We start from the raw sequence: 13815 nt of genomic DNA on the forward strand, positions 1-13815 counted from the left end.
CTCACGCTTCCCCTTCCTAGGACATTCCTTGTATGCATCAATGGGACCTCCCTTGGGGCAGGTCTGTGTTTTAGAGACTCAACATGTGTAACCTTACTTCCTTACTTTTTCAGCCATGTGGTTGACTAGATTGTAATTGTCTTCCTGCACCGTGTGTAGCATATTTAACCAATTTATGATTGAACCAGCAGCTGGTCTGTGACTTTAAAAAGCAGGTCTGCCAACTTGCATTTCCTGTCTGTGTCTCTGACAATGTGCTGGGCATCCGGGCAGGGGCGCCAAGTCTACTGCAGGACCTGCAGCCAGCCTGTCGGAGCTGTGTTGGTATGAAAACTTGTTGCGATGTTAGGGCTTGCATTTTGTTGAACATCGGTTGGGGAGCGGGCTTCCTACTTCTGGTGAGGTCATGGACCTCCTGAGTAAACCCCGTAAAGGGCCAGTAGCAGTTTTACCCATCATGTGATGGTCCACTGTGGGAGATGTCCAGGTGATCCTCCACACAACGCCCCACGGCCATCATCCACTAGCTAGGGGAGGTTCCCGGCCATTTTTGTCACCTCTCATCAGCACTTGCGCGTTCGCAATGTCACTGGGCCTGGTAAGATCGTTGTTTTGTTCTCCCTTGTTCCCCTCACTTGCCTCGTCACACTCTGAAACACTTGGGTATGTGCGCGATACAAATAAAATATCAATATCAATAACTCTCTTATCTCCTCTGTATATAGCATCTGTGAGGGGTCAGGAATGTGAGGCGGATAACTTTGTAGAGAGTTTTCAACTTTGGCCATTTTATTAAATAAACGGGTTGAATAAACACCTCACTATCCCTACCCTGATGATGATTTCACTGCATAAAATAAACTAAAGGGAACACTCTAACCACAGGATATCTAACCCTCACACTTCTACAACAATCAAAGCAAAAAGGAAATCTATGGCAATTCAATTCAACAACATTATATAACATATGACCGGATTCAGAAAATGATCAATGTCTATTGTCTTGGTCTGGCTGTAGTTCACTTCCACAGATCCAAACAAGGGTTTTCTCCACAATCCGAAGGTAAAACAACGAAATCTGATTGAACACACAGCTCCAATACAGTTCTTAAGTTCTTGTACTCAAATTCACAAAGTTCTGTTGCTTCAATAAAGTTCTTTGAAAAAGTCAGAAGCTCTCACTCCCCCTGGAATGAGAACTGTCTCACATGTTTGGTAATAACAAATAGGTTGGTCAGAATGGTTCACCCCCACTTTAACTACAGAAAGATTTGTAACTTTTCTTCAACCAGCTTTCACAATTCTTTCCCAAATGTCACAACTCAACATGTTGTTTTCTATTATTACCACTCTTCAGCACCTGCACCTTCCACTACCTGGCTTATTCTTTCACCAGGTTTCTTGTGGGCAATTGCTTCTTGCCCTACGGGTGTATTCGCCTGCCTGTCTACTTCTTCAACGCCAAAACAGAAAAGTGTTTCAATGGTAACTTTCAAATTAGAATAATAGTCTTCTTGGCTATCAAAATGTTAGCAGCTTTCAAGGTATAGAATATTCACATTGATCCATACTAGGAATTCTTCTACATACAATGCTAATCTCCCCCTGGATAGTTTCTTCTAGAAGGGTAGCCTATTTGCCACCTTTCTTTCCCTTCTGCATCAATGATAAAATAGTAGTCCATGTTAAGTATTTTCCTGCTTCTGCCTTGGCTGTGTTAATGTTAGTGTAAATCAACCACAGTTATATAAGGTGTCCCAGAACCTGAGTTGCAAACTTGACAACCCCGGTGTTTTTTTAGCATTGCCCTCTTGTGTTTGGCAACTTCTGTTAGACTGATATTGCCTATTCTTTAATGTCTCTTGGCTTGGATATTGGTGGTATGCCTGGGATTCTAATAAGGCCTCCCCACTGGGTTGTTGGTGTTTGCTCAAACTCACATATTCAGTTATAGGGTTAATTTGATTTAACATCAGCCACGTTTGTGAATTTTCAACAGTTAGATATTAGTAATGCTTATTGGCTTGCTTTACTGAGTTTTCAATAGTTTGATCTTCGTAATGCTTATTAGCTTGCTTTTGTGAGGTTTCAATATTTTGGTATGCGTAACGCGTATTCATTTAGTTTTCGCCCGCTTGCAAGTGATCCTGCCTGCGCTGAACACGTGACCTGCGCCGGAGCGCCCCGGAGTCACTGTCTCGTCTCAGACTCACCGGGTAAGTCGCTTCCAGGTGCTCTGCTCCATGTTCGAAGGACTGCTGGACTCGTGGCTTCTCCCGACCAGGTCCGCCCTCTCTTTGGTCGGCATCACTTATCACTTTTGCCACGCAGGTTTGGAGATGCTCTGACTCCCGAGAGTCTCCGGTGGAATCCAGGACAACTTAGACAGTGACCTCTCGACTGCTCTCACCACGTCTGCTTCCCGCTGCACAACCTCTGCACAACTTAGTTTTATGGGGTCAGCGTTTCTTCTCCACGCTTCCTGCTGCGCAACCTTTGCAGTTTGGAATTTTGGAGGCTGAGACCCTCTCGGGACACACAGTGGTCCCGGCGTCACATCCTGGGCTGTCTTCTCCAGTTCTGCTTCCTCTGCTTCTGCAGCTTTTCTGGCTTCTCTACAGCGTGAACCTGAGGGTGCCATTGAAACAAACCTGTCTCCCTCAGGTGTGGGTCATTTATGTTAAGTAGCTGACCACTACAGTTTTGTTCCTCTGCGTCCCTTTTCCTCGTCTCAGTACTGAGGGAATTATGGGACTTGAAGTCTCGAACCACAAACTTAGGTTTCTTAACTGTTTTCTTACTTAGGTTGTGGTCTCCATTTCTTATAACTTTTACTAAGGGAATGTTATAATCAGCCATCAGATGTGTTTGTAAAGAGGAATGTACTTTCTTGAATTCAAGGACATGATTATTCATAAACTTCCTTTCTTTACATCCTTGGGAGTTAGGTGGATTTTTATCTGCTTGATTGTGGGCAGAGTTCTTAGTTCTTTTAATACCCTGAGAATTCAGTCTAGTTCCACCTATACTAAGATGGCTGACTTGGGAGGCAGATGGAGCAAGCAATTAGATAGTGGGGAAGGAAGACCTATACAGCGTCTCACCATGTGAACATCCCTCGTTCCCATGATCTTTTTCTCCTCCCAGGTGACCCTCCCGCAGAACACCACCCCAAGGTCTGGATCAGAAAGTGCCTGCCTTTTCCTCGCCTCCCAGGAGGACACTGCAGGCAGACTTACAGTGAGAGATCTGTAGGATTCATCACACACGGTACTTTGTCACAGTGGTTACATTGGAGACATGAAAACATTAAAACACCATGTTTAACTTTTGTAATGTGTAGTACGTAAAAACCAGAGAAAGAGGGGCTCAATCTCGTTAGTTTTTAAATTATGTATGGCATTTATGCTGAGATTATTCACAATTCACTGCAGTATATGATTGATTCTGATGTGTTTTTGCTATCTGTTTAGACTGATGTTGCTCCATTGTGTGCACATGAGATATTCTAAATATATTGAAATATTAATAACATGATAGTGGATCAGCTTCACCTTCCATTTTAAATATGTGGATTTTCTTTTTTAGTGTGAAAGGAATCCTCTCATTCTTCAACAAACCCACACGTTAGTGGAAAGAGCATTCGCTTTTGCTTCACAAGATGCTGAGGTTGCTACAGAGCTTGGTTACCAGATGATCTTACAAGGAAAAGTGAAAGAGGCATTAAAATGTTACAAGACTGCAATGACACTTGATGAAACGAGTGTTTCTGCACTTACTGGTGAGTTTTTATCAAAAGGTGTGTTTCAACATAGTGATCATCTTTGAGGATTAACATGGTGCATGCAAGAACCTGTTCAAGGATGCATTTGTCTTAATGATCATCATCAGACTTGGTTGTGATTAAAGCCAACTCGGCCAGACGTACACTGCAGTCAATGCAAACTGACCAATGGGCATAATATTGTTTTGATAAAGTGATTAATGCCAGATTCCTCCAGGTTCTAAGGGTTGTAATAACAGGTGTTCATATTACCACATTGCCAGTTGATCTCCTCATTCCACGATCAGCACAAAAGTCGAATGCCAGAAACAACTTCTTTATCATCTGGGTATGCCAACCGCTTTGCTGTGCTCTTTCTGTTTTGCCCTTCTACCCACAGCAAGCAGGATGCTGCAGCATGTACTCCAGTTGAAATCATGTAATCTCCCTACACCTGGAATGTTTCACAACCATTCAACTAGACTGGTCAGTTCATGTTGCCATCCTTTGCTGTCTTGCATGCCGCCCTACACCAATCACCTGGTGCTCCTTAAGGGACCTCCCAACAGATGTTTTGGAGACCAGGCTTTACTGCCTAGCAGCCACCAGCTTAACTCCCATGGACATCAACATTCTTCTTACTGCATTTGATCGCCTCACGAGAACCCTTGTCAAGTTACTTGCTCCTCTGAAACATTGCTGGGTCACAAAACCTCTCACACTCTGACAGACAGCAAACATATCATCTATCTGGTAGAGAAATGCTGGTATAGAAATGAATCACCGTGTGACCTCATCATGCTCGAATAACTGTGCTTACAAGTCAGGCCCTCATAAAACCACAAAGTCAACTTAATATGGAACAATGGTAACAGACGGCAAACACAAGCAGCACGCTCTTCAAAACCATCAATCATTGAAGTGACCCCCTGCCGGATCCACCCATTTCGCATACAGCAAGAAAGAAGTAAACCGTGAAGTGACAGGACTGACATCGACTGTAACACCTCCCACAACCCAGCCCTGCCATCAAGTTGAGTTGTTAGGGAGAATTTTCAGTTTCTGTGCTGATTCCCTTTAACCTGAGAGATCCCCAGCACTTTTGCTGGACCCTGGACTTTTAAAAAGTTGTATCTCCTGAGTGAGTGGAACTTTTTATCACACACTCATTGTTTTTCTATGGCTGTGATTTTTATTTTCACTGTTTTATGGAGTCTGGTAAACTCCAATGTTTAATACGGGCATCTGTAAATCAAAAAAAGCAGAAAACACTTCTCTTTAACCTACCGCCTGACGAATTGTGTTTTCTCTCTCTGCTGTCCTCCAGCTTTCAGATTTACTGTCTTCTGTTAAGATCTGTTTGTGTGTCTGTTGTGTGTGCACGCCCTGAGGCCTGCGGGCATGTGGCACGGTATATAAGAATTTTCTATAAATAAATCTGCGTTGTGACACCCAACACCCTATGTGCAGTGTCACTGAAAAGTCCCTTGGACTTCTCTTTATGTTTAGATACATTTTCTTGTGAGAACTACAGTTCCCAAGAATAGTAAGATAACTTTTATCTTACTTACCTTTTATTTTGTGGGGCCAGCATACACCAACTTATGTGGGGTCCTGGAGGGGGGGGTTTCTTTGTAACTCCTCTTCCCACTCCTCATGTAACTTTGTTACAACTGACTAACTTAAATGGCTGGTGGCAGTGGTTACTTTTTACTACCTTTTGTGCAGGTTACTAGCAGGCTCATTTCTCATGGGTGACCATTTTCTCAAAATGGCCGCTGTCTTATTTTGTCGCCATTTTTTCAATTGACATTTCCTTCTGGGCTTTTCTTCTATCCTTTAGAATGGGTTTGAGTCCTTTGTGAGACTCCATTGTGTCACGGAAGGCAGGAATTGAGGGAGGAGCCCGAAACTTCTGTCCTTTGTAGGTATGCCTGCCTGAAACCAGTTCTCTGATTGACAGATCTGAGAGTGTGAATGCCTGGGATCCAGCATAAAAGGCGAGGACTTTTAGACTACAGTCGACCACTGGGACAAGAAATCCGAAGCAGAAGACGAGCAGAGACATCCGCAGCACCTGCCAGGACTGCAAACGCACTGGTGAAGCCTTGCAGCTGTGCTGACCCGTTTTCACAGCGACAGGGAAGACCTATCGAGGATGACTTCCTTCCTTAGACTGGTGGCACCAACTAGCCTCAAGACCTTCTTCATTTTGGGGCATCCCCCGACTTGCTGTGACTTTCCTGAGCTGCAGAATCCCAATACCCGGGGTACCTGGACCATTATCCAGTGCAACATCTTCCCAAGATCGAACCCGGCTGAAACTTTGGAGGCATCCGTGTGGACCCACAGAGGCAGGAATTCTTCCCCAAATATTCCCTCACCAGTTCAGGGCCGAGTAATTGAAGAGAATCCGACCAGCGATATTTGTTTCTTCTTGTTGCTAAGAAAAAGGCGCCAAAACCACAAAGAGCCGCTTAAGTGAGCTGAAGCCATTGCTGCCGACCACTTCTCCCGAGTGCTATCGCAGAAGCCTGCCAGAGGTCGTCCCTTTTGTCACCACAACCAAGGAGCAGGAATCTGGGTCTGCAGCATTGCATCTAGAAGAAAGCCAATTACAATGTCGTCTTCACTTTGAAGGTACTGTGGGGCTTAGATTGTAATGACCTTGTGCCATTTTCGGTGCGTCCTGTCTTGTGAAGTGCTGTTTTCTTCAATTGAGAGTTGACCTCAACTCCTTTGTGCAGGCCTTGAAGCTTGTGCACTATCAGGTAGGCTCCCCTTGAGCCCATGTTTCTTCCAGAACCACCGACTAGTTAACTACATTTTCATCCGAAGATCTTCATCAGAACTGGAACTGTCCATTTGACTTTGGCTGTCCTGGTTTCTCAAAGGTCCATCTTCTGATCCTATTGGGTTTGGCAATGCTGGGTCCTCCATGGTTTTAATTGTGAACGATTTTATTGCTAGGAAACAGACTGCCTATACCACTCTGGGGGAATGTATTTGTTATTTACTATTGCTGGTTGTATTCTGCCTAACTTTCCCTCCCATCGCAATTTTGCGAAGGCGATATGTACGTGCTGATACTGACCTTAACTAACGTCACCCTGTGTGCTGGATATGCAAAGAAAAAGTTACTGAAATGTTTTCTTGTTTCTTATATTAATTGATTCCACTTCACACTGAATGTTATTAATAATAGTTGCTGCATTTTAGATTTGCTTGTGTGGCTTGTGTATATCTAAATAAATATATTTTAATATAACTAAGTTAGTACGTGTTTACTTGGACACCTGTGTGAAATGATTTCTTTGTATTGCTCTACAGCTCATATAACTTATTAAGGTAAGTCTGGCTGCTCAGCCATTCTAACGACTTGTGTAGTACTGTCCTATATTAAGAGTTGGGTCCCTAATACCAAGAAATAAAGTCTTCCCACACCAGTTGGACCTTAGAAAAACGTACCTAACGCATGTCTGTAAAGAATTCAGACCTTTCTCAGACTTTCTCTAATTCCTCCAACACGTCACTTATAAGGATATACTCCGTCATCGATAATTAAATTAATCAAGAACCAGGCTCCCTTGCCCTTGGTGCAGATCAAGAACACATCCTTCTCGCATGGCACATTGTGCTCTTCATTTAGAAACTGGGTTAATAAGCCAGCCTCACAAAAATGCAAATCTAAATCTGGATGAGTTTGCTAACTGTTAACCTATCACAAACTACCCCTACCTAAGGAAAGTCTTTGAAAAACACAAAGCCCTAAAGGTACAAAATAAGCTGCTGCAAGACTACAAATCGGGGTTTGAAGCCAGATGCAGCACATAAATAGCTGTCCTACAGGCGCAGCAACCGATGATGCATTACATGTTATGGACAGGGCATAAATGCCTCCAAATCTACTCAACGTATCTGCACCTTTCAACACTTTTGGCCTTACAACAGTACATAAGATGCTGGCAACACGGATGGGTTTTGCAGATTCCATTTTGAGTTGGTTTTCTCTCTATCGGACAGACACCAAATTGTCCAGATGGTACCTTTGAGATCATCATGCTTCCCAGTATGTTCCAGAGTCCCACAGTGGTTTATATTCACACCTTTCATATTCAAACTATGTGTGGAGCCTCTAGGATCTGTTCTTTTTGACCCCATCTACATGCACTAATATGCTGACGATACAGTGATGAAACTGAAAGTCGGCCACAGCGGAGCCATTGCACAGCTAAAAGACTACCTGGCGCTCATCCAATTTTCAATGACAATATATCTGAAACTCAATCCCACCAACTTGAAACTTGTGCTTCTCTGCGATGCAGCCAAACAATCACTCGTCCAAGCATGGCTGCTAGCCGTGTACTTCTAAGGGTGCATAACGACATTAGATTAGTCTGAAATCTCAGTAGTTTTTTCATCGATTGCAAATTATTTAAACACATTGATGCTAGCCTACAATTGTTTTCTTGCCAATCAGTTATCACTACTGTGCAAAGTAAAACCCTTCCACCTCTGGACTTCAGGCCTGCCACCCAAATCTTTGTGCCATCTTACCTAGATAGTGGAAACAAGCCCCTGGCTGGTGTCCCTGCCACATCCTCACATCACTAAAAGCAGTAGAACATGCTGCTGAATTGGTAATCGCTGGTGTCAGGAAATTTTAATAAATCTTCCCCCACTCAACAAAGTAGGTTGACTGCTAATACCAGCACAGACCGTCTTCAAAACTGCTTATATTACATGCAAGGCAACCTCCACCCTAGCACAACTGTCCCCTACTAAAGAAATTGTAGTTTCTGGGAGTCAGCGTAACGCCAGAAGACTGGAAACCAAAAATTTGTGCTTGCACTGTTAAATCGCATTTGGCCAGACATCTCAAGAACCAAAGAGCCTCTTGTTTCAACATTTCTTTGGCTAGCAATCTGTCCCTCAACAGGCCAGCCAGCCGGACGGCATCTGCCATCAAAGCAGGATATATCATCCTGTGCTCGCTTGCATTATGCCCCCCACAGCCTTTTCAGTGCTCCTTTGAGGTTTCTAGCTAGCTATGTGCTATATAAATGTGCTACATGCATACATCTTCACCATATTCTTCTGCTAACAATCCTAAAGGCTTTCCATAAACGCTGTTCAATGTGCTCGTCTGTTAAACAGTCTTTATATATTTCACTGGCTGCAAGGTGATCACTCCCAAATAAATAATGTGCCCCTGATAGGGGTATGCTCATAAGTAAAATGAAATACAAACGAACCTCAGGGTCTACACCACCATGTCCAAAGACTTTAATTCTGGCGAAATGCATGGCTGCAATGATAGTTGTTTGAGGTTTCTTGATACAATCTTGCCAGAATACATTGTCTGTATTGTAATGATCCCCAATGCCTTGGATCAGAACTCAAGTTTTTCTTCAAAAGAGAATGTGATCTATTTCTACAGCAAAACAATCAGATTGTCCTTATTAATCAAATGAGGCTATTGTATGTATTCTGGAGAATAAAGGAGCTTCTACCAAAAACATACATGCATTATAAACAGTCATCTGGATAATCCTGAGTCAGGTGCTGAACGTAAGGACATTGTGAGGTGGTTACAAGGGTATCCCTACATAATATCCCCACCAAAAATATTGCCGCATATATGGCCGTTTGGTTCGCCATAGGCAATATTTTTGGGGGGGATATTATGTGGTTGCGAGGGTGTCCCCCACAGGATCCATGTGTGGAATTTCGCTGCAAAAATTACAATATCTTTGCATCGCGATATTTGTGCGGTGGAATTAACACATGGAACCGGTTAGAAGCCAGTGATTGAAGTAGAGATAGTGGTGCAGGTACCTGTGACATGATACATATTAGAAAACAGATTTAAGCATTAATTTTGTACATTGAGGTGAGGTGGGGGTTGGAGAGGAGGGGAGATGTGGGAGAGTGTGTAGGGAGGTCCTTCAAGATTAAATAGGTGATGTTTCATCTTAAACTTGAATGACTGGATATTTGAAGAGATTTTTATGTGGGGGGGAGGGAGTTCCAGTGCCGCAGTGTTAGTAAGGCGAGGGAGTGCAAGTGACAGGGGGTATGCAGAATGGGGGACCACAAGGTTGAGGAGAGAAAATGAGTGTAAGCGGCAGGGACAAGTGTAGCAGGAGATGGTGTTTGCTGGGTAGGCAAAGCCAGACCATTAATGGATTTAAAGACTAGCAGAACGTTTCTAAGAAGAGATTGACTTCTCATTGACAATCAACCCACATGCATGCTGAGATTAGATGTGGAAGAAGTGTGGGGAAAATTATAGAGGGTACCAGAGGCAAAGTTGAGAACTTTATCAGGCTGTGAGAAGGGGTCAGAGGGTGGCCAAAAAGGAGGCTGATGTAACGCTCACCTGATTCTCGCAGAGGCGCCGGTCTTGACTGGGCGACTACCGTATCTTCAAAGGTGATGTGCAGCAACCGGTTGGCTCTTTGGGCTGGACCTCTGTGCCCTGTATGCCTGACGTGCAGAGTAAGATGTCTGCAGATAGAAAATACGGGGTTAATGAACTGGGGTTATTGGGGTGTCCCTATCTCTTTCCTCTTCTCCTCTCCTGTAGACCCCCACAGGTTAACGCTCTCACCTTAGGTAAGTGAATGCCGAGCTCTCCATCTGCCTCGGGGCAGGGTGCTGTAACCAGTTCCTTCACTGGATAGGTAGCGCAGGCCTCTTGACTTCAGAGGACTGCTGTCCGTCGTTTACTGCACGTACGGTAAGTTTCGAGTAACTCAAATGTCTTTAAAGTCTTGAATAATGATGTCTGTTGTTTTGCAGGGTTCCGGCGATGGCGGATGACGGGCTGAAGTGAGTTGAAGATGGAGCCCGTGTGATGAATAGAAGCGCCTGGAAGCACGTAAGTAAGCACTTGTTGCCAGCTTCACGATGCGCTCTAACTGTCTTTTTATTTTGCAGGTACAAGTTCGGAGCGGCTGCAGGGTGCCGGGATACCCACTGGGTTAGATGTGGAAAGGAGTAATGGCATGTGAGTATTAAAGTTCCCCAATGTCTTTAAACGCACCTTGTTTTGTCTTTCAGATGCGGGATGCAGCGCCGACGGCCTCCGGAGCGTGCGAAGAGTTGGTAAGCTTTTGTCTTTCAGATGCCGGAATGCAGTGTGAAGACCTCCGGAGCGCACAAAGAGTAGGTAAGCCTTTGCCTTTCAGATGCCGGAATGCTAACCTGTTCTTTCTTGTCTTTATAGGTGTTGCTGAAGACTGGATTCAGGATGGTAAGCCTTTTTCCTTTCAGATGCCGGAATGCTAACCTGTTCTTTCTTGTCTTTATAGGTGTTGCTGAAGACTGGATTCAGGATGGTAAGCCTTTTTCCTTAGGCCCAGGACCGGATGCAGAAGACACGATGAGCGTACTGCTGCAGAGGGTGCAGAATAACGCAAAGCAAGATTCATCCACCGGGTGTGGTTTAAATAGCCTCCTGTAGTGCTTAGGTGTCTCCTTCCACAGCCACGCCTAAGTAAGAAAAGAGTTCCTGGTAAGAAAAGAGTTCCTGCCTTCCAGAAGAGTTCCAGTGTTCTGAATCTAGGGAGTGGCTCCAGCCCCACCCAACAGGAAAAGTAGTTCCAAACAGAAGAGGATCAGAGGCTCAACTGGCAGGCAAGTAAGCAGCATGGTCTGCTGCAGGTAAGTCCACCCAAGCATTATGAGCCCGGCGCTTCCAGCGCTGGGACTGGGCATATTTATGAGCCTGGTGCCACTGGTGCCAGGACTGGGTCCAAAAGGTCCCAATTGGGACTGGTTGGCACTCGGAACCTGGGTTATGGATCTGCTTCCAAGGGAGTTGGGAAAACCCTGACCTTTTGGAAGCAGAGATCATGACAGCTGACACAATATTCCAGTGTGATGAATCTTATTATGCCATCGCTCCTTTCCTTGAGATAGCTTCTCCTCATGTGGCCACGAGACGGCAGCCGCTAACTGATCATGACCCCCGGGGTGGCTAAATGAGGGAGGACCACATGGGGGACGCTACCCTCAGGGGATGGCATGGCATCGTCGGAGGAAGTCACCTATCCCCCATTCCATTTTAGGGATGTTCCCTCCCTTCCATATGCCTTGATGGCATATTGTAACAAACTCCCTTAACCACTCGCTAAGCCTATAGCAAGTATTCCTCAATATCATATAAAGAAACAGCATGATAGGAACTGAGACGAGGAAGAGGCAAGGAGTAGTAATGATTGCTCTAAAGAAAACCAATACCAGTGTTGTAGTTGTTGTCACAATCCAATTGGCCCTGGCACGGTTTAAAACCATGCCGGTAAGTGAAACATTGAGTTTTCCAGCACAAGGAAGAGCGAGGTACTGGCAGTGTTGCAGAAATACGAACGGCAGAAAGAAGCGAGAAGGAATCCCGGTGTGCAGCGTGCCTGGGGCAGCTCTGCGGAGGCCGTGGCAGGATGCGAGGAAACAAGTTGTTCTTTCCGAGTTTCAAGGGTGCTTGAACCCCGACTGAAGACAGAACGCCTGTCAAAGGTGCTTGCAGTGGGCGCGAGAGACCATAGAGTCAGAGAACCACCCGACATGGAATCTGGAAAGCCACAGAAGCGCAGGAAGCAAGCCGGTGAGCCCAGTGAAACGGTTGGGATACTAAAGCACTGTCGGGCAAGAGAACAAAGGCTATAGACACCAGAGTTGGGGTCTAGGAGCCACAATATGAACTTTGGGAAAACCAAAAGAGAGAAACCAAAGGGACATTGTGCGTTAAGATCTGGCTGGGGAGTATACCAGATCTTTTGTGAAGCAAGCTTAATGGCATTTTTCAAAAATACCAAACACACGCTGCGTAAAGAAATTGCATGAAAGTCCTGTCAGGAGAGTATCCTGTGAGGGGTCAGCAATGCAAGGCGGACAACTATTTGATATTTTTTCAAAAGATGCCATTTTATTCGAACAAAATAAATATCAAAATACCTCTCCCCCTACTGTGGGTTTCCCTACCTAACCAAACTAAGGGGAAACATTCTAACACAGGAATGCTGGCCCTCACTTTAAACATCAAATACAAAACAAAAGATATGGCAATCAATTAGCATCAAAAATGACATTCATAATATGACTTGTCAAAACATGTGGAGAGCAAACCAGTTGGTGTTGCAGCTAAAGGGTTGGACCGTGACCAACAGCCAAATGCTGACATTTTAGCTTTGCAATAAAAATTGAAGAACTAAGAAGAAACAAGGGATTGGTCTTTATTCAGTGCGATGTAACACTAACCACCAACCATTGTGGCCCCTAAATTAGGTTGGAGTGTGCCCTTCTCCATTCTGTCGTGGAATACACAAAGCCACTCCCATCTATTTACTGATCCTGCTGTAGGTCTTGAACTGAAGTCTCAAATGTTTGTGTTTCTCCAAGAGACCTGGTTACAAATGCCACCAGTGTTTGATGGGTCGATCGTGCTTTCTCAAGCTGCAAGGCATGGATTGATGTGTCGTCCATATAGAGGGCTTCTAACCCTGGTCAGATCAGCAAGTAACCTTTGGGCCGTGAAGTCAGAGGATATATTCTTCTGCACCTTATCAACCGATGTGCAAATACTTGGTGATGTGACATTCCATCTTTTAAATCTTTATATGTTCTGGTGTGAAAAAACCTCAGATCTAGCAACGATTTTTTGAATATTTGATAATGTTTACCAACGCCTGGTGTGATTCATATGCTGGTGATCTGAATTCTGAATGTATAGATGCAAACGCTTAAATGAGTTACACAGGGGTGGAAAGATCATCACCAACAAAGCAGTGCAGAGGTAATCAATGGCTGAGCCAGGTGATATTCCTCAGCGCTCGACCTGACACAACAGGAGGGTACACTCAACCATTGATTACATCTTTGTGGGTCATTGGATGCTTGAAAAATGTAGCTTGTTGACCATGCTAGATTGATAGCCAAGTTTGCACTGGGTAATTCAGGAGAATATCTTGATGTATCCAGGCCCACTGATCCGATCATGAAATAGTCAGGTAGCCGTACATATTGGAACCATTCACTGGCAACCAGGGTGA

General features: G+C 44.5%; 1 protein-coding gene across 1 annotated transcript in view; it reads left to right on the top strand.

Moving 5' to 3' along the window:
* The window catches only part of TTC21B (tetratricopeptide repeat domain 21B), a 1345192-nt gene that overhangs the window by 328824 nt on the left and 1002553 nt on the right, over positions 1 to 13815 (top strand). The window contains exon 9 of the mRNA XM_069616283.1: positions 3589 to 3781. Within this exon, the coding sequence (XP_069472384.1) occupies positions 3589 to 3781 (193 nt within the window). The remainder of the gene's footprint in view (positions 1 to 3588; positions 3782 to 13815) is intronic.

The sequence above is a fragment of the Ambystoma mexicanum genome, chromosome 9 (genome assembly GCF_040938575.1).
Source record: "Ambystoma mexicanum isolate Mex_15411 chromosome 9, UKY_AmexF1_1, whole genome shotgun sequence".
NCBI classification, from domain to species: Eukaryota; Metazoa; Chordata; class Amphibia; order Caudata; family Ambystomatidae; genus Ambystoma; species Ambystoma mexicanum.